Source organism: Oncorhynchus mykiss, chromosome 6 (assembly GCF_013265735.2).
Source record: "Oncorhynchus mykiss isolate Arlee chromosome 6, USDA_OmykA_1.1, whole genome shotgun sequence".
Lineage (NCBI taxonomy): Eukaryota > Metazoa > Chordata > Actinopteri > Salmoniformes > Salmonidae > Oncorhynchus > Oncorhynchus mykiss.
Window position 1 is genome coordinate 17602875 of NC_048570.1, and position 26736 is coordinate 17629610.

At 42.0% G+C, this 26736-nt stretch overlaps 1 protein-coding gene and 1 pseudogene across 2 annotated transcripts; both read right to left on the reverse strand.

Moving 5' to 3' along the window:
* LOC110525349 (galactosylceramide sulfotransferase) lies at positions 1-16233 on the reverse strand. 2 transcript variants are annotated; one of them, XM_021605384.2, is made up of 3 exons: positions 16123-16233; positions 1849-1995; positions 1-1566 (listed from the first exon to the last, which is right to left on the reverse strand). In XM_021605384.2, the coding sequence occupies exons 2-3, from the start codon at positions 1974-1976 to the stop codon at positions 411-413; spliced, it is 1284 nt and encodes a 427-aa protein (XP_021461059.2). In that variant the 5' UTR covers positions 1977-1995; positions 16123-16233; the 3' UTR covers positions 1-410. The 2 variants fall into 2 exon arrangements, with proteins under 2 accessions (XP_021461059.2, XP_021461058.2); XM_021605383.2 differs by lacking the exon at positions 16123-16233 and adding an exon at positions 7629-10060.
* Positions 11168-26736, reverse strand: part of LOC110525348 — a 22142-nt pseudogene continuing 6573 nt past the window's right edge.

Sequence of the window (26736 nt, forward strand, 5' to 3'; positions counted from 1 at the left end):
TCTTTTTAATTTAGTCTTTATTTCAAAAATACTCTAAGATTGGCAGGGCTGAGGGTATAAAGGGTATTCAGTATACTATACCTATAAACACGTACATTTTAAAGAGGGATGCTTATGCTTATCTTCAGATTCTAACGCAAACGTTGCGGTTCTCAAGCACCTATCAGGTACATTACATACTGCAAACATGTACTGTATTTAAGGCAAACAAGTCAATACTGCTGACACAGAGGAAGAGTTCATCATACCATGATTGAGAAGGCTATGCAAAACCAAACCCCTTATGATCTTCTGCAGGCATTCAGGCCTTGGAGGCTATGCAATCCAATAGGGGCTCTCACACAAGCAGGCACACACCCACAGCCGCACTCTCTTGGCCCATGGCTCGTGTCTCTCTAATCACCCTCTAGTCACCAGTTGATCACGTCTCTCACATGACCCCACAGTTTAGTGATCCAAAGGTTGACCCCCAGCTCTGTCAGGTACTGCAGCTCTGGGGTGAGCATCTTAAGGCATAGCTTGCGGTGGGCCTTGTCCACATTCTTTTTCAGGTTGTAGCCCATGATTGACTTCTCCCCGATGGGCTGCCAGGGCTGCATGGCTGTCTCCTGGATGCTCCCTGCGTCCACAGCATGGCCTCCCTCGATACAGACTGCCGCCATCACTGCGTTCCTCCTCTGGAGCTCCGCCACATCGTCAGCCATTCGCTGGCGTCCGTATGCATCCACCTTCCTCCAGAAGGTGACGTTAAAGTGTTGGTAAAGCCTCCAGTCCACGGCATTCCACTGCAGGGCCTTGACCCTCAGCTCCGGGGTCAGTTTAGACACGGTGGAGTCCTTCCGGGCGTTGAGCTTGAAGAAGAGCAGGTCGTCCATCTCCCAGCAGAGGGCGTCCTTGAGCAGCATGAGGGACTCATCAAAGTGCTCCACCAGCATGACCAGCTGGAAGCGGCCTGCGATGGCCCGGATGCCCTCCTCTACCCGCGGGTCGCCCAGCTCCAGAGTGTTTTCCTGCCCAAAGTCGAAGAACAGCAGATTCTTGAGGTAGAAGGAGTTGAAGCCATTGGGGTCAAAGTAGTGGCGGGGGTCGCGCAGGAACTCCCCCAACTTGTCCTCGCCTGGTATTTTCCAGGTCATGGGCACCAGGCGGCCAAAGTAGTGGAAGGAGGATTCAAAGAGCTCAGCCGGGTCTCTGAGGATGGTGATATAGGAGGTGTCTGTAGGAAGCACCTTGGCCACCTCAGGTGCGTTGAAGCGCATGTGGTTGCAGATGATATTGAAGCACATGCCAGGCCTGTAGTCCTTGACCTGGGAGCGCTGGAATGGGTAGGGGTAGAAGAAGTCATTACGGCTGTTTGGGAAGGCAAACTTGAGCCGGTGCTTCTCTCCGAATCGGAAGAGGATGTTGAGGAGTGTGCTGCTAGCTGTCTTGTGGGTTTTCATGAACATGATGTCCACTTTGGGAGTGCAGATGCCTGTCTGCCCCGGTGAATGGTGTGAGCTGTTTTTGAAAAGTCTGGTGTGGGCTTGAGCAGGTCGATGGGAACAGGAGTAAGGCACTGGACCCCTATGGAGAGCACGCGTACAAATACAACACATTATCAAATTACCAATGTTATAGACTGATTTACCATCATGCAATGTTATAGAAAACTCCTTTTGCCTCTCATAGTTCAGTAGCGTACTACCATCATTCATATGGCAAATAAAAGTATCTGTATCATCTGTGGGCTATATCATATACATGTATATTGCTACTGAATTTTGTTGATGCAATATATACTTCAAAGGATGCCCAACCATTGCACCAACATCCCCCCCCAGTAAGAAGAGTATGGATGAGGCTTACTCAGGCAGATTGAAGTGGGCCTGTGGAGCAGAAAGGCAGTAGAGCAGGATCATACAGCTAGTGAGTAGGGTACCCAGGACAAGGCCTTTGCACATCGACCTCCATTGCCTCCCCTGCTTGCCAACCATGGTCCCAAATAGAAGTTATCTGAAGCAAAAATGTAAGTTAAGTTGAAGTTATCCAGTGTACCAAAACAATGGACTGGCAGTCCTGAAATCTTCTATGGTTATGGTTCATCGATGACCTCAACTTTTTCATTGACATGGATTGTGCAAGTCCCTTGGATCCACTGTCTCCTGTGGCCAATTATTTGGGAACACACACAGCAGCTCAGTCAAATGGCTGTTTCCAATTAGGACATTGTGTGCCTCTGGTAATGGAACAACTCTTAGAAATCCACTCTGTTCAATCTGTTGAGGTTATCTCTAGGCATAATTGAAATTTCGGTAACACTTTACTTGACACCCAGCGTCCTAACACATTATGACACGGTCATAACCATGTCACAATAGTTGACATGACTTGTCACAATCTGTCATAATATGGTCATAACACTGTCATGACCCATATATTTACACCTGTTGTGATAAATATTGTGTTTTTTTATGGCTGGTTATGACACCTACATAAGAGTGTCAAACCCACATTTATTCAAATGTGTTTTTTCCCTGCAAATAAGTTTCCTTTTGTTTGAAAGTTTGTTTCTTAATTCCTTTGTTGTTGTAATGAATTCTTCACAGTCATGGTTTTTTTTTTCATTTAAAAAAAACATGTAGAAAATACACTTTATGACTCTGTCAAGAAGCATTATGACCATCCTGTGTCACTTTACTTGGACTAACAAAATACACTTTATGACTCTGTCAAGAAGCATTATGACCATCCTTTGTCACTTTACTTGGACTAAGAAAATACACTTTATGACTCTGTCAAGAAGCATTATGACCATCCTTTGTCACTTTACTTGGACTAACAAAATACACTTTATGATTATGTCAAGAAGCATTATGACCATCCTGTGTCACTTTACTTGGACTAAGAAAATACACTTTATGACTCTGTCAAGAAGAATTAGGACCATCCTGTGTCACTTTACTTGGACTAAGAAAATACACTTTATGACTCTGTCAAGAAGAATTAGGACCATCCTGTGTCACTTTACTTGTACTAACAAAATACACTTTGTGACTCTGTCAAGAAGCATTATGACCACCATAATCATATAAGCCAGATAGGCCTGTCACGTACATGCCCTTATGTCAGTCATCAATCAAAAAGAGGGTGTCTAGTCCTGCTCCTGTGTTCATCCCAGTCATCAGCAACAGAGCACTGGGGTAGGTGCATGTATGACATCAATGTAAGCATAACTACAATGATAATTTAATATGGTCAATTTCATACAAAAATATACAGCATAAACATACTGTTGACATGTAGGCTATGGTGTAATGGAATGTTTTGCCTTGTGTGGTAGGTTTCGTGGGTTTTGACACTCTTATGTAGGGGTCATTACCGGCCATAAAATAAAGTATGTCACAACAGGTCTAAATATATGTGTAATGACAGTGTTATGACCATATTATGGCAGGTTATGACAAATGTTACAGAAATGTCTCATGTTATGTGCTATTATTAGATCACTATCTTTCAATGACATATACATTTTTTACGCAATATTGTTGTTTTTCCAAAGCATTCACTTAAAGCATACAGTGGGGAGAACACGTATTTGATAACCTGCAAAATCGGCAGTGTTTCCTACTTACAAAGCATGTAGAGGTCTGTAATTTTTAATCATAGGTACACTTCAACTGTGAGAGACAGAATCTAAAACAAAAATCCAGAAAATCACGTATGATTTTTAAGTAATTCATTTGCATTTTATTGCATGACATAAGTATTTGATCGCCTACCAACCAGTAAGAATTCCGGCTCTCCCATACCTGTTAGTTTTTCTTTAAGAATCCCTCCTGTTCTCCACTCATTACCTGTATTTACTGCACCTGTTTGAACTCGTTACCTGTATAAAAGACACCTGTCCACACACTCAATCAAACAGACTCCAACCTCTCCACAATGGCCAAGACCAGAGAGGGTGTAAGGACATCAGGGATAAAATTGTAGACCTGCACAAGGCTGGGATGGGCTACAGGACAATAGGCAAGCAGCTTGGTGAGAAGGCAACAACTGTTGGCGCAATTATTAGAAAATGGAAGAAGTTCAAGATGACGGTCAATCTCCCTCGGTCTGGGGCTCCATGCAAGATCTCACCTTGTGGGGCATCATTGATCATGAGGAAGGTGAGGGATCAGCCCAGAACTACACGGCAGGACCTGGTCAATGACCTGAAGAGAGCTGGGACCACAGTCTCAAAGAAAACCATTAGCAACACACTACGCCGTCATGGATTAAAATCCTGCAGCGCACGCAAGGTCCCCCCGTATTGAGGGGAGGATGGATGGGGCCATGTATCGCGAGATCTTGGCCAACAACCTCCTTCCCTCAGTAAGAACATTGAAGATGGGTCGTGGCTGGGTCTTCCAGCATGACAACGACCCGAACACACAGCCAGGGCAACTAAGGAGTGGCTCCGTAAGAAGCATCTCAAGGTCCTGGAGAGGCCTAGCCAGTCTCCAGACCTGAACCCAATAGAAAATCTTTGGAGGGAGCCGAAAGTCCATATTGCCCAGCGACAGCCCCGAAACCTGAAGGATCTGGACAAGGTCTGTATAGAGGAGTGGGCCAAAATCACTGCTGCAGTGTGTGCAAACTTGGTCAAGAACTACAGGAAACGTATGATCTCTGTAATTGCAAACAAAGGTTTCTGTACCAAATATTAAGTTCTGCTTTTGTGATGTATCAAATACTTATGTCATGCAAAAAAATGCAAATTAATTACTTAAAAATCATACAATGTGATTTTCTGGATTTTACTTATTCTCCCCACTGTAACTTCACATCAACTACTAGGTTAACGTTGAGCAAATGTAAAAAATAAAATAAAAAGTGCATTCCTTGATCGTTTCAACCCACATAATGTTCACTGGACGTGCTACCTTGTCCCGGACCTGCTGTTTTGTACTCTCTCTTCACCGCACCTGCTGTCTCTAACTCTGAATGATCGGCTATGAAAAGCCAACTGACATTTACTCCTGAGGTGCTGTTGCACCCTCTACAACCACTGTGATTATTATTATCTGACCCTGCTGGTCATCTATGAACGTTTGAATATCTTGGCCATGTTCTGTTATAATCTCCACCCGGCACAGCCAGAAGAAGACTGGCCACCCCTCAGAGCCTGGTTCCTCTCTAGGTTCTGGGCTTTCTGGGGAGTTGTTCCTAGCCACCGTGCTTCTACATCTGCATTGCTTGCTGTTTGGGGTTTTAGGCTGGGTTTCTATACAGCACTTTGTGACATCGGCTGATGTAAGAAGGGCTTTATAAATATATTTGATTGATTGATTGATACTGCATCCTTTATACAATTCCTAGAAAACTGCCCAACGGCATATTGTCCAAAGAAGGTATATGTCCCAGCACCTAATCATGAAAGTTATATACTCAAGAGTTTATGATCATTTAATTTGAAATGTTATACATAGAGACTTAAAATTGCAAGACAATATAAAGGCTTAAACATTCTTATAACAAGTTATAAGCATTACACCTGCATTCTTTAAGAAAAGTGTTACCACTGTGCCTTTAATCGGAACAGTGCACAGTGAAGCTACACTACAGCAAGGCCGGATATACCCTGTGTTTCTGTGTCATCTATCCTTTAGATGAATAATGCATTGGGCTGGAAAGTGATCCAGTCTGAGTCTGCAGCTATTCACCCTGTAGCCTGGAATCCGATCGGACTGCACACAGGCTGCGTTTACACAGGCAGCCCAATTCTGATATTTTTCCCCCCCACTAATTGGTCTTTTGACCAATCACAACAGATCTTTTCACATCAGATCTTTTTCAGATCTTATTGGTCAAAAGACGAATTAGTGAAAAAAATATACAAATTGGGCTACCTGTGTAAACGCAAACACAGTGACCCAGAGGCTAAGTCAGCATTCAGTAGGTAACATGGGTCACCCGGTTTCCACCTGTAGCAGTGTGGAGAAACTATACTAAAGACAAACCAAATCAAGAAACCTATATCAAAATACTCTTGACTTCACAGAAAGCTCCCAAATCTTTGTTTATGTTTGAGGTTTCTCCTCAAAACAGCTCCTTGAAAAGATCAAAAACTAGTTTCCATAATTTTGAAATCTCTTGGAAACATTTGGGTCTAACATCAGCTAGAATCACTGTTCCAATTTTGCAGACACTTGTGTGATACATTTTTTGTCTGATGGAAAAAAATATATGTTTTGTTACTGATAATTGCTGTGATGAAGTAGATAAAGTAGATAGTGTCTTTTGCTCTTTTGTCAGGGAGCTTCATGAAGGGGCCATTATGGAGGCACATGAGGGGCCATTCTCCCTGCCCTCAAACCAGCCCAGGCATTGGGATATATGGGAGACATTTGAGCACTAGTCCTCCTGAACAGGGGACTTTGCATGGAGCTGTTTAACCTGAAAATGGACCTTGGTATAGATAGATGTGTGCTTCGTTAGGCTGAGTGCTTCCTCTGCCTCTGGGAGGGATGCACCTGGAATTAAACCTGAGGGGCCACCAGGGGCCTGCGTTTAACACCTGCTGGCAATTTCTGAACCCGAATGGAGTCATCATTTCAGATAATGATGGCTGTGATATAGAAATATAGAGTGGGGTCTGAAGATATTGACAACCTTGATAAAGATGAGCAAAAATTACTGTGTAAAATAAATAATTCAAATACTGAGCTATTTTGTATGCTCAAAATTGTTTTGAAATTATATTATTTTATAATATACTGAACACAAATATAAACGCATCAGGTAGTGTTGGTTCCATGTTTCATGAGCTGAAATAAAAGATCCCAGGAATTTACCAAATGCACAAAAATATTTTTTATCTCAAATGTTGTGCACAAATTTGTTTACTTCCCTTTTAGCTAGCATTTCTCCATTACCAAGATAATCCACCCACTTGACAGGTGTACCCCTCGTTTACTCAAGCGTTTCCATTATTTTGGAAGTTACCTGTAGCCCAGTATTTGAACAGTTTATTTTAGTGTCATTTTTGCTCTTTATAAAGGCTCGCAATAATTTCGGACCCCACTTTATACTGTAATGGCATTGTATTGTTTGTTGGGCAGGTGTCTGTTAATGTGTCCCGTTTTATTGCATCTACTGTCTGAGTATGGTCTGATATAAGTAGGTGCTAAGACGTTATGCATACAATACCATTCAAATCGAATCGTAAGGTGAAGGTCAAAGGCAAAAGTCACGCTCTCCACAAATTACATACGCAACAATGTATCCATTATCTAATGATGTCATAACCTTCAGTCACAGAAGCACATAATGACATACGATGCATGACGACATACGGGACAATGAACCCCAAAAAGAGACATTCAGGAAAGCATTCAATATGAGGGCAAAGTTACTATGCACTCCATCTCATTGGCAATGCCCAAAGAACTCGTCTGAATGAAACTAAATGGGCTGCTCTATCGCATGGCAGAAACAATTTTCTTCAGCTCACATTTCAGAGCTCATAAACTTGAGATAAAAATATATTATAGTTGCAGTCTGATCATTCCATTAAACCGTTTGTCAAAGAATACGACCAAAAAACAATATACATTTAATTTTCAAATGATCCTCATATAATTCTCTTCGTAAAACATAACACTTACCCTGTTGTGCATAAATCCCGCAACTGCAGTTAGATGAAAAATGCAACTGAAGTTAAAACCTAAGACTGTTGTTTCTCCTCAGAGTGCATAGCAGTGCATCTCAAGAAGAGCTGTCCGGTCCACTGGTTGCTTGTGCCTGCTCGTCGGGTCACACACAGTGTCACAACCCCACCACATAGTCAAGTGCTTTCCTTTTCATTACATATGTTATGCCCAACGCTCCATAGCCAATTCATCTGGCAGGTGCGCTCTCTCTCTCTCTTTGTATATTATGCACACCTGATTCTTCTGCTCCACTTTTTGAACGAGATCCAGCTGAATACAGCCAACTGTGACATCAGGCTCCCTGTCAGGACTTGCACTTGTTTGTGTTTAAAAGAGAACGAGAGGGGAGGGAGAGACACAAAGGGAAAAAGAAAGAGGGAACGAGAGATGGAGAGGAAGAGGGCATGGGCTCTATTCTCTGGCTGCATACAGAAGGCTATTGAGAGCAGACACTAGTCTGAGCTGAAAGCTGATAGGAGTGGTAGCAAATAGTATAAAAAGAACAATTGCAGAGAGCCAAGGCACAAAGAGCTCGATTGTGCCATCTTCTCCAAGCTTGCTGTCTCACTACAGTATTGCTCAAAAATTGTTTTAGCAAAGTAGATACTTTTTACAAAAATTGGATGAATAGAATATACAAATAAAGTTAAGGCATGCAAACACATGGATTATTGTAAATAACACACAACCAAGGGCTGTTATTAGGAATGACAGACAATAGATTATTGTCCAAATAAACTGAAAATAAATGGGTATTGCATTTCATGTAGTCTTTGTTTTGTAGTGAACCCAGTTACAGTACAGAATACATTCTAGAAACAATCCTAAATTAAATTCACTCGGAGGGACGGGCTGGAGAACTGTTACCGTTCTCAAATTAAAGGACCAACAGCCTATTTATATTTTGAAGCTATAGATTGATTATGCTTCTATAAGCTTTTTTTATTAATTCTGCATTTTGTTTCAAATTGAGGCCCGATTACCTGACTCAGACTCAACCTACTCCTGGACTTAAAAACAATTTCAATGGAAATTTGCCTAGCTAGTCTTTTGTACTCGTGAGAATATGGAACACTGTATTTTGTACCACTACCGGCCATTCAACAGCAGTAAGATGTCAATAGAGAACGACCATACGAGCCAGGGATTGAGGAGTCCATTTGGCTCTGGGAGACGGGATGTGACAATATGTGGTCATACAGCACTGACCATTACAGTAAGGGAGGTGGGCACTGTCCTACCCTTTCAGCACACTGTAGCCCTTCAAACCAGAGGGACCATACCGATAGTCCCCCCCCAGTCTGAACACTCAACCTTTTGTTGAGCGTGGAGCACCCTGGCGGGCACACGCTCCAAGTGCCAGGCTGAGACTCGGGCTGGCATGTGTGGAATGTAGTTGAGGCATGCTGGTGAGTGGGAGGGTCAGTCAGTGAATAAGGAGATTGAGTAGCAGGAGGGACTGGCCCCTAACCCACTGAGATCACAGCATCAGAGGGCAGTCCCTCGTCATTACCACCCACAGGTCAGGATAGTGGACCAAACTCAGCCCCCACCACATGCCTGATTTACCCAAAGCAGGCCAAGCCAAATGTACTGTGCTTTCACGTCATGGTTTCAGGACTTTTAAAATTGAACCTTAAGTTAAGAACAAATCTTTTTTTACAATGATGGCCTACCACGGCCAAACCCAGACGACACTGGGCCAATTGTGCGCCACCCTATGGACAGTGGCCTACAGCAATGAAGGGGATGCATAATCAGGCCAGCTCAGCACTGTGGAAAAGGCTACTTTGATAACAAGGCATCCTCAGCCTCTGTCCCCGCCACAGTCCTAATGATGTGGCATCAGATTCCACCTATTTGGTATCAGAGTTGGTCCGACGGTGCCACCACCAGCATATATGGAACCCAGAAGGCTGCCTTCTGTCATGCACAGACCGACACAACCGGCACCAATAAATGATTTGGCTCCCAGTGAGTGGTACAGTGAATAGAAGGAATAGTCAGTAATGCATTACAATAGGACACTGACACAGGTATCTTAATCCAAAGGATCAGCACAACTTAAATCTTCATAATGGAGTCTTGAAAAGGTTATGTGACAAAAACGGTGAAAAGACATTAAGTTGACATGGGTACAGTTGAAGTCGGAAGTTTACATACACTCAGGTTGGAGACATTAAAACTAGTTTTTCAACCACTCCACAAATGTCTTGTTAACAAACTCAAGTTTTGGCAAGTCGGTTAGGACATCTACTTCGCACATGACAAGTGATTTTTCTAAAAATGGTTTATTTCACTTATCATTCACTGTATCACAATTCCAGTGGGTCAGAAGTTTCAACTTAGTGCATGTACTGTGCCTTTAAACAGCTTGGAAAATTCCAGAAAATTTAATGGCTTTATAAGCTTCTGATAGGCTAATTGACATCATTTGAGTCAATTGGCGGTGTACCTGTGGATGTATTTCAAGGCCTACCTTTAAACTCAGTACATCTTTGCTTGACGTCATGGGAAAAATCAAAAGAACTCAGCAAAGACCTCAGAAAAAAAAATTGTAGACCTCCACAAAGTCTGGTTCATCATTGGGAGCAATTTTCAAACGCCTGAAGGTATCACATTCATCTGTACAAACAATAGTACATAAGTATAAACACCATGGGACCACGCAGCCGTCATACCGCTCAGGAAGGAGATGCGTTCTGTCTCCTAGAGATGAACGTACTTTGGTGCGAAAAGCGCAAATCAATCCCAGAACAGCAAAGGACCTTGTGAAGATGCTCGAGGAAACAGGTACAAAAGTATCTATATCCACAGTAAAACAAGTCCTATTTCGACATAACCTGAAAGGCCGCTCAACATGGAAGAAGCGACTGCTCAAAAATCAGCCATAAAAAAGCCAGACTACGGATTGCAACTGAACATCGGGGACAAAGATCATACTTTTTGGAGAAATGTACTCTGGTCTGATGAAACAAAAATAGAACTGTTTGGCCATAATGACCATTGCTATGTTTGGAGGAAAAGGGGGGAGGCTTGCAAGCCGAAGAACACCATCCCAACCATGAAGCACGGGGGTGGCAGCATAATTTTGTGGGGTACTTTGCGGCAGGAGAGACTGGAGCACTTCACAAAATAGATGGCTTCATGAGAGAGGAAAATGATTGTGGAAGGCTACCCGAAACATTTGACCCAAGTTAATCCATTTAAAGGCAATGCTACCATATACTAATTGAGTGTATGTAAACTTCTGACTCACTGGGAATGTGATGAAATAAATAAAAGCTGAAATCACTATTATTCTGACATTTCACATTCTTAAAATAAAAGTGGTGATCCTAACTGACCTAAGACAGGGAATTGTTACTTGGATTAATGTCAGGAATTGTGAAACTTAAATTTATTTGGCTACGGTGTATGTAAACTTCCGACTTCAACTGTAACTTAGCGTTACCCTATGCATCGCTCCCTGCCCTCAAGTTCAAAGAAGTGGGTTACTTTAAACAAAAACTATTTATTGTAATTACACATCAAGCAGTGTCCTACTTTTTTTAAAGTATACAAAAAGTGTTGTTTTTTTGTTAAGTTAATTTCTCTGATGACAGGAGGGCTTGTTGTTTATGTTAGTCATTAACAGTAAATGGAGTACACAGAACCCCATTTAATAGATTAAAATAAGGTTAATCAGTGGTAAAATCTTTTTAGAGTACTGACCAGAATATCCAGAGTTCACACAAATAAGAACAAAGCAGACATTCACCTCAACGTTTGACGAGGCAGGGTGGATAATATTTTGCAACAATGTGACTGCTCCAGTATTCCTTCCTGCCAACATACTTGACAAATGACACTAACATAAATCTCAATCTCCATGGGACCATTTTCCATAATAAACCCGTAAGTTTCATGAGACGTTAACCTTGTATGAATGACAACCATACAAATCAAAACCAGTCCTTGATGAATTTCCACTGTTAGGTGGCTACTGTTTCTTGGTCTTTTTCTGCTTCTTCTCTGCCATCTGGTGTCTTCGTGAGCCTTTCTCTTGGCAGCCAGTTTGTTTGCATGCGAAGGGAAATCAGATTGAGTTAATGAACAGTGGAGTGACTGAAGAATTCATGGGTGTGCAACCAAGGTCACATGCTCTTTAAGGGATTTGATAGATTGTAAATGACTGTTTTATATTAGAGTTTTATAGCATTATATATTTTTAGTATGAATAGATAGTTTTATATCCTAAGAGATTAAAAGTACTGTTGGGAAATGTTGCCTCAATTGTTTTGGGGCACTGAGCAAATTTAAGGTCTGCTGGGCGCAAACTTGAACATTGTGAAAACTTCCGCCGCACATTTACTCTGAACAGAGGCAGTACCCACTTCAAGTTACAGTTAACAGTGGTCAAGTAGGCTACTGTGGCTATTTGATCATAATGTTGAAACAATGGAGAAAATAACTGTTCTATCATGCAGCCTACAGTAGCAGCCAATGGGTGGTGTTCAATGTAAGGCCTACAGTCCATGAGACTTAAAAAAAACAAAACATGCAGGGCTTGACATTAACCTGTTAATCCAGTTGTTCTTCAGACAAGGTAACTAAAGATGCTGTTGTGTTGTTTGATGCAAAAAAACAATGTTACAAAATAAAAATGCATAATTATTCCCATACCATTATTACTGAGAATCAGACAAATTAAGCTAACCCCTGCCTACTTAGAGTATTCAAGCTGGTCTCAAAATACAACACTGCCCCTTTGAGGGAAAAAAGCTATTAATTTGACTTACCTGACAAAGACGGCTAGAAACGCACACGTTTTGTGCTCTTGTAGGAAGCAACCACTCCCCCATCGTTGACAACAAAGTATCTATAAATGGGCTAATAACTCACTGACTAGCAAAACATATGAACAATGGTGCACACGTGGCTACATGTAGCTCTCACTTTGATCTCAAAACAAACACATCTACTCATGACTGCTCATGCTATAAACACAGTCCAGTTCAATGTAAATGGTACAGATCCATATATGGCAATTTGCATATGGCCCTACTGCAGCTCTGATTGAATATGGCGCACCGGTTTGTGTAGAGTACGGACCGGAGCCATGCCTGTCAATGCAATAGAATCCTACGCCAATGCGCTCTGCCTACAAGAAAATCTCTCGCACAGTTAGTTTTGCATACTAAGTCTTGCATAGTTCATTTTGTTTCGGTAGATTACATTGAAAGTGGCTAATATTGCATTGATTCTACAACAATTCCCACGGAACAGCAAAACACTATCAACGTTAACCACTACTGCCACCCGGGTGGGGGAGGGGGCAGACTGGCGCTTCTTTGGAGGCAGAGCAGGAGGACTGGAGGGGGAGAAGAAGGTGACATCATTTAAATATGAAGCAGCGTGCAATGTCCATCAATGCAAAGTATTCCAAAAGCCACGCATGCAGCCCTAGTCACAGTACACTGACTGATTCACTTCTTCTGTGTGTACTGTGTAGTATGTACAGTGCCTTGCGAAAGTATTCGGCCCCCTTGAACTTTGCGACCTTTTGCCACATTTCAGGCTTTTTGTGACTTTTTAAGCACATTTTTACTCCTGAACGTATTTATGCTTGCCATAAGAAAAGGGGTTGAATACTTATTGACTTAAGACATTTTGGAATTTGTAAAAATGTCTACAAATGTAATTCCACTTTATGGGGTATTGTGTGTAGGCCAGTGACACGGCACTGCATGGGCTTGCTCCTACCTATCTCTCTGATTTGGTCCTACCGTACATACAGTGCCTTGCGAAAGTATTCGGCCCCCTTGAACTTTGCGACCTTTTGACACATTTCAGGCTTCAAACATAAAGATATAAAACTGTATTTTTTTGTGAAGAATCAACAACAAGTGGGACACAATCATGAAGTGGAACGACATTTATTGGATATTTCAAACTTTTTTAACAAATCAAAAACTGAAAAATTGGGCGTGCAAAATTATTCAGCCCCTTTACTTTCAGTGCAGCAAACTCTCTCCAGAAGTTCAGTGAGGATCTCTGAATGATCCAATGTTGACCTAAATGACTAATGATGATAAATACAATCCACCTGTGTGTAATCAAGTCTCCGTATAAATGCACCTGCACTGTGATAGTCTCAGAGGTCCGTTAAAAGCGCAGAGAGCATCATGAAGAACAAGGAACACACCAGGCAGGTCCGAGATACTGTTGTGAAGAAGTTTAAAGCCGGATTTGGATACAAAAATATTTCCCAAGCTTTAAACATCCCAAGGAGCACTGTGCAAGCGATAATATTGAAATGGAAGGAGTATCAGACCACTGCAAATCTACCAAGACCTGGCCGTCCCTCTAAACTTTCAGCTCATACAAGGAGAAGACTGATCAGAGATGCAGCCAAGAGGCCCATGATCACTCTGGATGAACTGCAGAGATCTACAGTTGAGGTGGGAGACTCTGTCCATAGGACAACAATCAGTCGTATATTGCACAAATCTGGCCTTTATGGAAGAGTGGCAAGAAGAAAGCCATTTCTTAAAGATATCCATAAAAACTGTAGTTTAAAGTTTGCCACAAGCCACCTGGGAGACACACCAAACATGTGGAAGAAGGTGCTCTGGTCAGATGAAACCAAAATTGAACTTTTTGGCAACAATGCAAAATGTTATGTTTGGCGTAAAAGCAACACAGCTGAACACACCATCCCCACTGTCAAACATGGTGGTGGCAGCATCATGGTTTGGGCCTGCTTTTCTTCAGCAGGGACAGGGAAGATGGTTAAAATTGATGGGAAGATGGATGGAGCCAAATACAGGACCATTCTGGAAGAAAACCTGATGGAGTCTGCAAAAGACCTGAGACTGGGACGGAGATTTGTCTTCCAACAAGACAATGATCCAAAACATAAAGCAAAATCTACAATGGAATGGTTCAAAAATAAACATATCCAGGTGTTAGAATGGCCAAGTCAAAGTCCAGACCTGAATCCAATTGAGAATCTGTGGAAAGAACTGAAAACTGCTGTTCACAAATGCTCTCCATCCAACCTCACTGAGCTCGAGCTGTTTTGCAAGGAGGAATGGGAAAAAATTTCAGTCTCTCGATGTGCAAAACTGATAGAGACATACCCCAAGCGACTTACAGCTGTAATCGCAGCAAAAGGTGGCGCTACAAAGTATTAACTTTTGCACGCCCAATTTTTCAGTTTTTGATTTGTTAAAAAAGTTTGAAATATCCAATAAATGTCGTTCCACTTAATGATTGTGTCCCACTTGTTGTTGATTCTTCACAAAAAAATACAGTTTTATATCTTTATGTTTGAAGCCTGAAATGTGGCAAAAGGTCGCAAAGTTCAAGGGGGCCGAATACTTTCGCAAGGCACTGTATATATTTATTTAATATATATAATGACAACTACAACAATACTGAATGAACAATGAACACTTAACACAATAAATAAATAAAATCTATTTAGTCTCATAAATAATGAAACATGCTCAATTTGGTTTTAAATAATGCAAAAACACAGTGTTGGAGAAGAAAATAAAAGCTCAATATGTGCCATGTAAAAAAGCTAACATTTAAGTTCCTTGCGCAGAAGATATGAAAGCTGGTGGTTCAATATTCCCAGTTAAGAAGTTTAACATTGTAGTTATTATAGGAATTATGACGCAACGACTATTTCTCTCTATACCATTTGTATTTCATATACCTTTGACTATTGGATGTTCTAATAGGCACTTTAGTATTGCCAGCCTTATCTCAGGAGTTGATGGGCTTGAAGTCATAAACAGCACTGAGTCAAGCATTGCTAAGAGCTGCTGGCAAACGCAGTAAAGTTTGAATGAATGCTTACGAGCCGGCTGCTGCCTACCACCGCTCAGTTAGACTGCTCTATCAAATCATAGAATTAATTATAATAAACACAGAAATACGAGCCGTTGGTAATTAATATGGTCAAATCTGTAAACTATCATTTCGAAAACAAAATGTTTATTCTTTCAGTGAAATACGGAACCATTAGGAATCTTATCGAACGGGCGGCAACCCTAAGTCTAAATATTGCTGTTGCACAACCGTCAATGTTATGTCATAATTATGTACAATTCTGGCAATTTAGTTCACAATGAGCCAGGCTCATTGAAACTTTAGAGTGTTTTCTATCCAAATCTACCAGTTATATGCATATCATATCTTCTGGGCCCCGAGTAGCAGGCCGTTTCATTTGGGCATGCTTTTCATCCAAAATTCCGAATGCTGCCCCCTACCCTAGAGAGGTTAATATGGCTGTGAGACTGGCTGTTCCCAAGGCGACAGTACTGATGGGTCCGACAGTTACATGTCGTGTCTATCTATTCATCTACACCCACGTACAGACTGGAGATGGAACGCAGCGAGGGAGGCTGGTGAGTTGCAATGTCAGTTAGGCAGGTGTGGAGTGGAGGGTACTCACCTCTCGTGTCGTCCTCTTCTTGCCAAACATGATCTTGTCGTACAGGTACTTCTCCTTTTTCTTCATCATCATGATTGCCAGACGCTTCTCCTCTGCCTTCTCCTCCTTCTCCAGTCGAACCTTGTTCCCCACGGAACCAGTTTCCCAGGGTTTCACTTTGCCGGGGGTCACCTTCACCACCAGAGTCTGCTGGGGCAGGACAGGAGAGATACATCTTAGAGTGTCCCCAAAATGGCACCCTATTCCCTATAGTGCACTATGCTTAAAGATAACGATGTTCTTTTATGTTGGATGAAACAGGCCATTCAGATGGTCAATCGTGTAGATACTGCTAGGATTCTCTCACCTTGCCCTGGGATCGCTGATCCTCCATCTTTTTCAGATTCTTCTCCTCAGTCAAATCTTCATCGTCCACCTCATCGTTGTCCTCTTCATCATCATAATTCCACTCCTCCTCCTCCTCCTCCTCTTGTACTGATTGTAACAAAAACAAAAAGAATGTTGAATATTTGAGTTATACACAACATTCATCATGCAGGCCCAACAGAAACATGTGAACTAGATGTTGACCGATTAAATCGGAATGGCCGATTAATTAGGGCCGCTTTCAAGTTTTCATAACAATCGGAAATCGTTATTTTTGGACACCGATTTTAAAAAATTAATAATTAACACCTTTATTTAACTAGGCAAGTCAGTTAAGAACAAATTCTTATTTACAATGACGGTGGGTTAACTGTCTTGTCCAGGGGCAGAACGACAGATTTTTACCTTGTCCGCTCGGGGATTCAACCTTCAACCTTATTCAACCTGCAACCTTACGGTTAATTAGTCCAATGCTCTAACCACCTGATTATATTGCACTCCACGTGGAGCCTGCCTGTTACGCGAATGCAGTAAGAAGCCAAGGTAAGTTGTTAGCTAGCATTAAACTTCTTATAAAAAACAATCAATCATAATCACTAGTTAACTACACAGGGTTGATGATATTACTAGTTTCTCGCGTGTCCTGCGTTGCTTATAATCGATGCGGTGGCATTCGCCAAAAAGGACTGTCGTTGCTCCAACGATATTTTTAAACCTGCATATTTAGTTAATATTGCCTGCTATCATTACATTTTTTTAACTAGGGAAATTATGTCACTTCTCTTGCGTTCTGTGCAACAGAGTCAGGGTATATGCAGCAGCTTGGGCCGCCTGGCTCATTGCAAACTGTGTGAAGACTATTTATTCCTAACAAAGACAGCCAACTGGGGGATGATTTAACAAAAGCGCATTTGTGAAAAAAGCACAATCGCTGCACGACTGTACCTAACAATAAACATCAATGCCTTTCTGAAAATCAATACACAGAAGTATATATTTTTAAACCTGCATATTTAGCTAAAAGAAATCCGGTTCCGTATTTCACTGAAAGAATAAATGTTTTGTTTTCGAGATGAAAGTTTCCGGATTTGACCATATTAATGAACCAAGGCTCGTATTTCTGTGTGTTATTATGTTATACTATATGATTTGGCGTAGTGGTTAAGGGAGCTGTACTGCAGCGCCAGCTGTGCCATCAGAGACTCTGGGTTCGCGCCCAGTCTCTGTCGTAACCGGGAGGTCCGTGGGGCGTTGCACAATTGGCCTAGCGTCGTCCGAGTTAGGGAGGGCTTGGCCAGTAGGGATGTCTTTGTCTCATCACGCACCAGCAACTCCTGTGGCAGGTCGGGTGCAGTGCGCACTAACCAAGGTTGCCAGGTGCACGGTGTTTCCTCCGAGACATTGGTGCAGCAAGCTTCTGGGTTGGATGCGCGCTGTGTTAAAAAGCAGTGCGGCTCGGTTGGGTTGTGTATCGGAGGACGCATGGCTTTCAACCTTCGTCTCTCCGAGCCCGTACGGGAGTTGTATCGATGAGACAAAACAATTGGATACCACAAAATTGGGGAGAAAAAGGGGTATATATTTTTTTTTTTAAGTATATGACTTGATAGAGCAATCTAACTGAGCGACGGTAGGCACCAGCAGGCTCGTAAAAATTCATTCAAACAGCAATTTTGTGCGTTTTGCCAGCAGCTCTTCACAATGCTTCAAGCATTGCACTGTTTATGACTTCAAGCCTATCAACTCCTGAGATTAGGCTGGTGTAACCGATGTGAAATGGCTAGCTAGTTAGCGGGGTGCGCGCTAATAGTGTTTCAAACGTCACTCGCTCTGAGACTTGGAGTAGTTGTTCCCCTTGCGTCGAGTGTGGCTTTTGTCGATGTGTTCCTGGTTCGAGCACAGGTAGGAGCGAGGAGAAGAACGGAAGCTACAGTGGGACAAAAAAGTATTTAGTCAGCCACCAATTGTGCAAGTTCTCCCACTTAGTTTTCATCATAGGTACACTTCAACTATGACAGACAAAATGAGAAAAAAAATCCAGAAAATCACATTGTAGGATTTTTAATGAATTTATTTGCAAATTATGGTGGAAAATAAGTATTTGGTCACCTACAAACAAGCAAGATTTCTGGCTCTCACAGACCTTTAAGAGGCTCCTCTGTCCTCCACTCGTTACCTGTATTAATGGCACCTGTTTGAACTTGTTATCAGTATAAAAGACACCTGTCCACAACCTCAAACAGTCACACTCCAAACTCCACTATGGCCAAGACCAAAGAGCTGTCAAAGGACATCAGAAACAAAATTGTAGACCTTCACCAGGCTGGGAAGACTGAATCTGCAATAGAAGCAGCTTGGTTTGAAGAAATCAACTGTGGGAGCAATTATTAGGAAATGGAAGACATACAAGACCACTGATAATCTCCCTCGATCTGGGGCTCCACGCAAGATCTCACCCCGCGGGGTCAAAATGATCACAAGAACGGTGAGCAAAAATCCCAGAACAACACAGGGGGACCTAGTGAATGACAGGAGGAGACCATCCGCCACCTCATCAGGAGCATGCCCAGGCGTTGTAGGGAGGTCATACAGGCACGTGGAGGCCACACACACTACTGAGCCTCATTTTGACTTGTTTTAAGGACATTACATCAAAGTTGGATCAGCCTGTAGTGTGGTTTTCCACTTTAATTTTGAGTGTGACTCCAAATCCAGACCTCCATGGGTTGATAAATTTTATTTCCATTGATAATTTTTGTGTGATTTTGTTGTCAGCACATTCAACTATGTAAAGAAAAAAGTATTTAATAAGAATATTTCATTCATTTAGATCTAGGATGTGTTATTTTAGTGTTCCCTTTATTTTTTGGAGCAGTGTATATTTTTTAATCAATAATAATAATTTTTTCATTTTTTCCCCCTCAATTCTTTGGGGGAGGGGGGGTGGTGGTGTGTGTTAGAATACCATTTTGGTATTTTGTATATAGTTATTTGTTTCAAAATGTATACCTTCACCAATTTGGCCACATGGGTACATTTTGGCTTACTTGTGTGGGACACCTGGGTGACTTCATGATAAATGTCATGTAGCACACTCATTTTGGAAGTTATCATTCTGAAACTTTGCACAAGTACTGTTGCCCTCTTATATTTTTCACTGAAATTGTCCCCATCATCCTATCTTAATGTTTGTTATATCTTGTTCATTTTAAAGATGATACAAAAATAAAAAAAGTTTCATTGTTTTAAACCAGATCTATTGTGCTATATTCTCCTACATTCAATTGACATGTACACAAACTTCAGAGTGTTTTCTTTCAAATGCTACCAAGAATATGCATATCCTTGGTTCTGTGCCTGACCTACAGGCTGTTAGATTTGAGTATGTCTTCAGGCAGAAATTGCACAAAGTAGGGGGGAGCTGTAAGAGGTTAAAAGGAACCACCAGCTTTCATATGTTCTCATGTTCTGAGCAAGGAACTTAAATGTTAGCTTTCTTACATGGCACATATTTCACTTTCACTTTCTTCTCCAACACTTTGTTTTTGCATTATTTAAATCAAATTGAACATGTACCATTATTTATTTGAGGCTAAATTGATTTTATTGATGTATTATATTAAGTTCAAATAGGTGTTCATTCAGTATTGTTGTAATTGTCATTATTACAAATACATTATTATTTTTTATTTTTTTTAAATCGGCAGATTAATCGGTATCGGTGTTGAAAAATCATAATCGGTCGACCTCTAATGTGAACATTCATCATGCAGGCCCAACATAAACATGTGAAGCCATGGAGAGGCTCAGCTCTTACCGTGCTTCTCGCCACGCTGCAGGGCCATGAGCTTCAGCTTCTCCGGGGGCACATAGTCACCGTCCTTCTCCTCCACAAAGGGTGACAAGTGGGGCGGCAGCGTCACCCCCAGGAAGTAGTCCTCCACGGGCAGGCGCATCTTGGCGTTGACCGAGTCAAACACCCACTGGGGCTGGATGTAGTACCTGGAACAGAAGACGACCACCAGTTAGTTACACACCAGCCGGTCTCCTTTACGGACAAGGTTTCTACATAGACATATCAAACTTGGTTCAAATAATAGTTGTCTTCTTTCAGATACTTTTCTGGAGTACCAGATGGGTGTGGTTTGCACCTTTGGGATATTTATGCCCAGTCAGTCGAGTCAACCCACCTTTGAATGTAACATTTCAAAGTTCCATGAAGATTGGAGACCATTTACACATTAGCAAGTTGTGGATGTGTTGTATGTACATCACACTACAGTCAAATATAATCACAACAGCCAAATGAATGAATGTGGGCAGGAGTTAGCAGGCCCATAATAGAGGCATTATGTACCCTATGTACAGCTAAGCTCTATGAAGTGACATAAAGGAAGAGGACATGGTCTGTCACGCGTGACTCTGAACCCCCCCCCCCTTGATAACAGGGGTCTTTTGAGTGACCAGAGCAGGAAGAGCCCTCTCAAAGGGGGCATTGTGGGGATGAGCTGAGCCCATCTCTGGGGGGGGGGGGGCTGAAAGAGAATGCAAACAGAAAGCCTCTGGTCCCTTGGGTCTGTAAGTAGCCTTGGAAAATAGCTTGGCTGAAAATACATTTGTTGATTTGAAAGAGGGGTTGGGTTGTATCAGGGCCGACATTATGGGCAGCCCTTAGGGGGCCCATCCTACCGTACCTCCTTGACCGTCCAAATAAAATATTGGCCAGGAAACGGAGACGTATTAATCTCAGTTAAAGCATCCGAGCGAGCGAAATCAAGATATTTTCTACCGTTTGAATTTGTCGGCTTTAGGCCTATGTATTTTACCTAGTTGACGGTGGAAGATAGGCCTACTGCTGCATCTGAGTTCTACACTCATTTCTGGATCAGTGTATCAATGTCCATATGGCAGAGGTTAGTGCTCTCGCCATAGTTGAATTTTAACTTTAATATGTTTATCATTTTACTTCAGATATTTATGATTAACCACGTGCAGATTATTTTGAGAAATGAAAACATTATTGAAATTAACTGTTCCATGAAATACGCATAAAAAAATGTATCAACTGGCACCCAGATCGGTAGAAATTGTAGGAAAAATGGTAAACTCCCCCAAACTTGAAACACACAAGCTGCCTATGTTCTCCCCTATTACATTTATTAAAAAAATAAAATAAAATTGTAAAATGCACAAATGCGTGCGCACATAAAATGTCCCTTGAAAAAAAACACGCCCCCGAAAGAAAATGCCCGTACAACTGATTCGTTCTGGCGCTGGATCTGGGTTGTATCCAGTTTTGTTTCTTCATAAAGATCATTCCTAGATTTGTGTGAATTGCAAGACATTTGCAACGGCTGTAACGACTGCAAATATTGGTAGATTCAGCAGGCCTGTTCACCTGTTGATGTACTGCTTGTCTATGTCGGGCCTGTCCACAATCTGATGGGTAATGGTCTCATCAGTCACGTCGTAGGTACCACCGATGCAGAGGGACTTGTCCCATGACACCTCAGCACCAAAACACCTGTCAGACAGAGAGAGAGAGATCAATAAAAATAAACGATGGATCACTTCACTCTGCATCAAAGCTCTTCTTTGAGGTGCGGTGTAGCATGGAACCAGTCCCTAAAACCTTCAGCTTGCGTTTGGCCTGCTTTTACTTCACAAGGTGCAATAACATTATTGAGCAGCCCAGACTGGCTGGGGTGTGTGCAATGATTTATAGATACACACTAGATGACCGATAGGGGGCACTGTGTTGAAGCCACTGTGCATCTCTCTTGGCACTCCCCCATCATTGTAAACTATTTATTTTAAGCTATAGAAATGCATTTATTAATGTCTACATTCGAATTTGCAACATTTATTCTATTAGACATCTTAATGCATACTTTTACATTATAGTATGTGAGCTAAACATTAAAATATATAACATTCTCCTTAAAGTATACTTTTTTTGAGATTAACAATGTTACTGTCCCACGACAACAACAAAAAATAAATATTTGAAATATTGTAGAATTCCACTCATTCCTCTGGAGGACTGCTCCTACTGGGGAGTGCCAATACGGCCTACCGGTGGCTTCAAAGCCTCTCAATGGTCAATACATAGCATCACCAATCCAGGGTTTATAGACATCATTGGGTGTGTGTGGTGGTGGGCTGGTTCTCACCTCAGGATAAAAGCCAGTGACTCTCTGGGCACTTCCCTGTTCAGGAAGAACTTGAGCCCCTCAAAAAGCCTATTCTGGGCCTCCTGCTCTTTCTGCTCCTTCTGTCAGGCCTCCATGTTCTCTAGGTCCTCCTGAAGAGAGGGGGGGGGGGGGGGGGGGGGGGGGGGGGATGGTGAACGGAGATGGGGAAAGCAGTTGGTGGGATGGGATTGGTTTCTTCATGTTGTCTACAAACCTCATCCCTTAAAAACATAGGTGTGCTCCCCAGTCTTAAGCCTTCCGTGTGCTTCAGTTTACGCCTAGCCGAACTCAGCTAGGTGAACTGAACAAGTGTGCTTGCATACTCCCTTAATATCTTTGCTTGAAAAATTAGAAAATAAGCAGCAATTGTACCATTTGTCCATCTTGAGACATTAAAATAGTCAAGAAATCAGTAATTAAATGTTTGTCGCGCAATTTTACATCTAAGACGTTTGGTGGAGTATTTCTCAAGTAAAAAATTGTGGATGAAAAGGATTCGTCTCTCGTTGTATGACAAACACTTTACTGAAGAATCCCTACTGTTTGCCAATCACAGATAAAGGGGTGTACATTTCGGCTTCTGAAATTCGGCTTGCCTCAAGGAAAAATTTGTGCACGAACACCCGAAAAAACCCTTGCCGAAGAATATATGCACAAACTGTTCCAAACTGTTTTGGATGGTGACCGAAATCAGCTTGCAGGCACAGGGCCCACCACAAGGAGTCGTTAGAGCTTAAATGGGACAAGAAAATCTCAGCCGGCCAAACCCTCCCCTAACCTGGACGACACTTGGCCAATTGTGCGCCGCCTCATGGGTCTCCCGGTCACGGCCCGCTGTAACACAGTCTGGTATCGAACCTGGGGCTGTAGTGACAACTCAAGCACTGCAATGCAGTGCCTTAGACCACTGCGCCACTTGGGAGGCCCTGACAGCTCTTTTCATTGTTTTGTCTACAACATATCTTTATTAGCCTGTAATTAGCCTATGTAATTGTAAAATATGGACCTTGTAGCTGTCTTAAGGCCATGAAATGAGATGATTGTGGACTACATGAAAAAGAGGACCGAGCACACCCCCACTCTCATCGACAGGGGTGCAGTGGAGCAGGTTGAGAGCTTCAAGTTCCTTGGTGTCCACATCAACAAACTAACATGGTCCAAGCACACCAAGACAGTCGTGAAGAGGGCACAACAAAAACCTATTCCCCCTCAGGAGACTGAAAAGGTTTGGCATGGGTCCTCAGATCCTCAAAAGGTTTTACAGCTGCACCATCTGACTGGCTACATCACTACCTGGTATGACAACTGCTCGGCCTCCGACTGCATGGCGCTACAGAGGGTAGTGCGAACGGCTCAGTACATCACTGGGGCCAAGCTTCCTGCCATCCAGGACCTCTATATCAAGCGATGTCAGAAGGCCCAAAAAATTGTCAGACTCCAGCCACCCTAGTCAGAGACTGTTCTCTCTGCTACCACACGGCAAGCAGTACCACGAGCCCCAAGTCTAGGTCCAAGAGGCTTCTAAACAGCTCTTACCCCCAAGCCATAAGACTCCTGAACACCTAATCAAATGGCAACCCGGACTATTTGCATTGCCCCCCTTTTATGCCACTGCTACTCTTATCATCATCTATGCAGTCACTTTAATAAGTCTACCTTCACGTACATATTACCTCAACTGGTGCCCCTGCACATTGTTCCGGTACCCCTCTGTATATAGTCTCGCTATTGTTATTTTACTGTTGCTCTTTAATTACTTGTTACTTTTATTTCTTATCCACATTTTTTAAACTGCGTTGTTGGTTAGGGACTCGTAAGTAAGCATTTTACTGTAAAGGTAAAGGTCTGTTGTATTCGACGCATGTGACAAATAAAATTAGATTTTGATTTGAAATCAGCTAAAGGCAAAGCAGGTTGATGATCCAAATGGTGCAAGCACCATATCATACAAAATACACATGGACAATAGCCCAAAATAAATAGCCTCTATCAGGTTTAACCTGTCCTATCTGAACGGACTCCGGTAGCAGGCAAGGCTGTACACCAGGGCTGGGCGAAAAGGCAAATATAGTGATCATTTAATTTTTTTCATTTGATAATGATAATTATCACGATTTTAATCAAATAATGTTTAAAAAGGTGCATATCTGCTTTACACTCAAGAATGCCTGAACAAGCCAAAGGATTTAATGTTTCTTATTTATTGTCAGAAGTAGAACTCAAATAACATTTTAACTCCACTTTTTATTTTATTTAAGCTGTAAACCCTTCCTTACAAGTAATGAACAAGCAATACAAATAAATAGTGTAAGTCAATATGCATTAGAACTGTTAGCCTAATGGCACATCAGTTTATGTTGGGGTAGTTGTCTTACAAGTTAAAAGCAAGAAAGACAAGTCTGTCTACGGTCTCTGGCTTTAAAGCTGCCCTATGGCAGGTCACCATGTTTCCACCTGTGCTAAAAACGGTCAGCGTTTACTGCTTCGGGCGAACATGCCTAGATTGGCGTTTAGCAATACCGTGGCGCAAACTCAAACTTCCAAAGGGTGATTTTGCTTCAGATGGTGAAAAAGTTGCCGTATTACCAGATTTGATAGCCACCTGTCTACGGCACAATTTGCACCGGACGTTGCTCAGCTCTTTGTCCGACGTCAAAAAGTCAAACCACTACCAAATAAGTGAACCCTTTTTATCAATCATTTCTTCGTTGGAAACTTATCCTTCTCCATGGCTATCACTGCCACTGTTTTCACCTACATCACTCATTTTGTGGTTAAGTGGCTACTCTCTCACTCGAGGTGCTAAGTGGTTTTTAGAGGGCGTATACCTCTCCACGTGCATATTGTCAATTCGCCGCATGTTCCTGCTACGCCAGAGGTGAAATTGACATTATCGAAAATTTATCTAAATATGTTTTATATCGTTATTGAGGGAAGTAATTCTCGATAATTATTGATAATGATTTATCGCCCAGCCCTATTGTACACCCTCATCTTGAGAAACCAAATAAAATCTGTCCAACAGGAGCTCAAACAGGTAGACATACATAATACAAGCACTTGGCCCCCAGTACCATACAATTATCCAATTGGCAATTACAAAACTGGTTCTACAACGCAATTTCCACATTGGAGAGCATAGGTGATGAGCAGCGCTTATGGTGGGTCTTCGCCACAGTAATAATTCATTTTAACAAATTCCAAATGCAAGCTTCATTAGTAAGTTATCAATGTCAAGCAATTGTTACATACCAAAAGACCAATAGGCCTATGCTAGTAATTGTTGCCCCATTGCTTGTGAGCTAGCAAAGTAACCGTTAAGGTTGGTGATGAAACTTTTTTGGAGACACACACACACACCATGGTAAGCCTCTCTCCCTACAATTTGACATTTGCACTGCACCCAATCCTATAGCTGTACAGCAAATCAATCTGTTCGCTAGCACAACCGACCTGTGTTGATTGACAAGTTTGCTGGTCCATAGTACCAAGTGTGTGTTTCACTAGCCAATCTGTTGCAGCTGGGTTTTTTTTGTGTGTTTTTTTTTTGCAAAGGCAATGCTGCAGCTACTGTCTCTTGCTGAGTGTAGCCAAATCCACGAACACCCAGAAAACGAGTGACAAAAGATTACAAACCCTGGCCAGATCATTTTAAGTCATCAGACATTAAGTCAAGTCTCAAGTTAAGAGAGTCGGTTTGGAATAGGCTATTTCTTTCTCGAGAAGCTGACCAACATAATAGGTCAACTTTTCAACAATGGGGGAGAGTTGATTGACATAGGCTATTGATTTTGCTGTTCATTACTCACCTTGTTGCCTAGGGAAAATTAAATGTGGACAGTTGTTTTAACGTTTTCAAAGTGCACATCAGAAGTTAAGGCATCCTCAACTTGCATGTTCTGTAAATATGAATTACCATAATCAAAATGAGATTGTCATTCTGAGCACTGTGGGTGGACACCCTAATCAGGTTACTCACCCAATGCATACGGGTCCGGCAGACTTCTCAAATGTCTGGGAAATTAAAAATGTTGCCGGTCAAATGTCCGGTGAC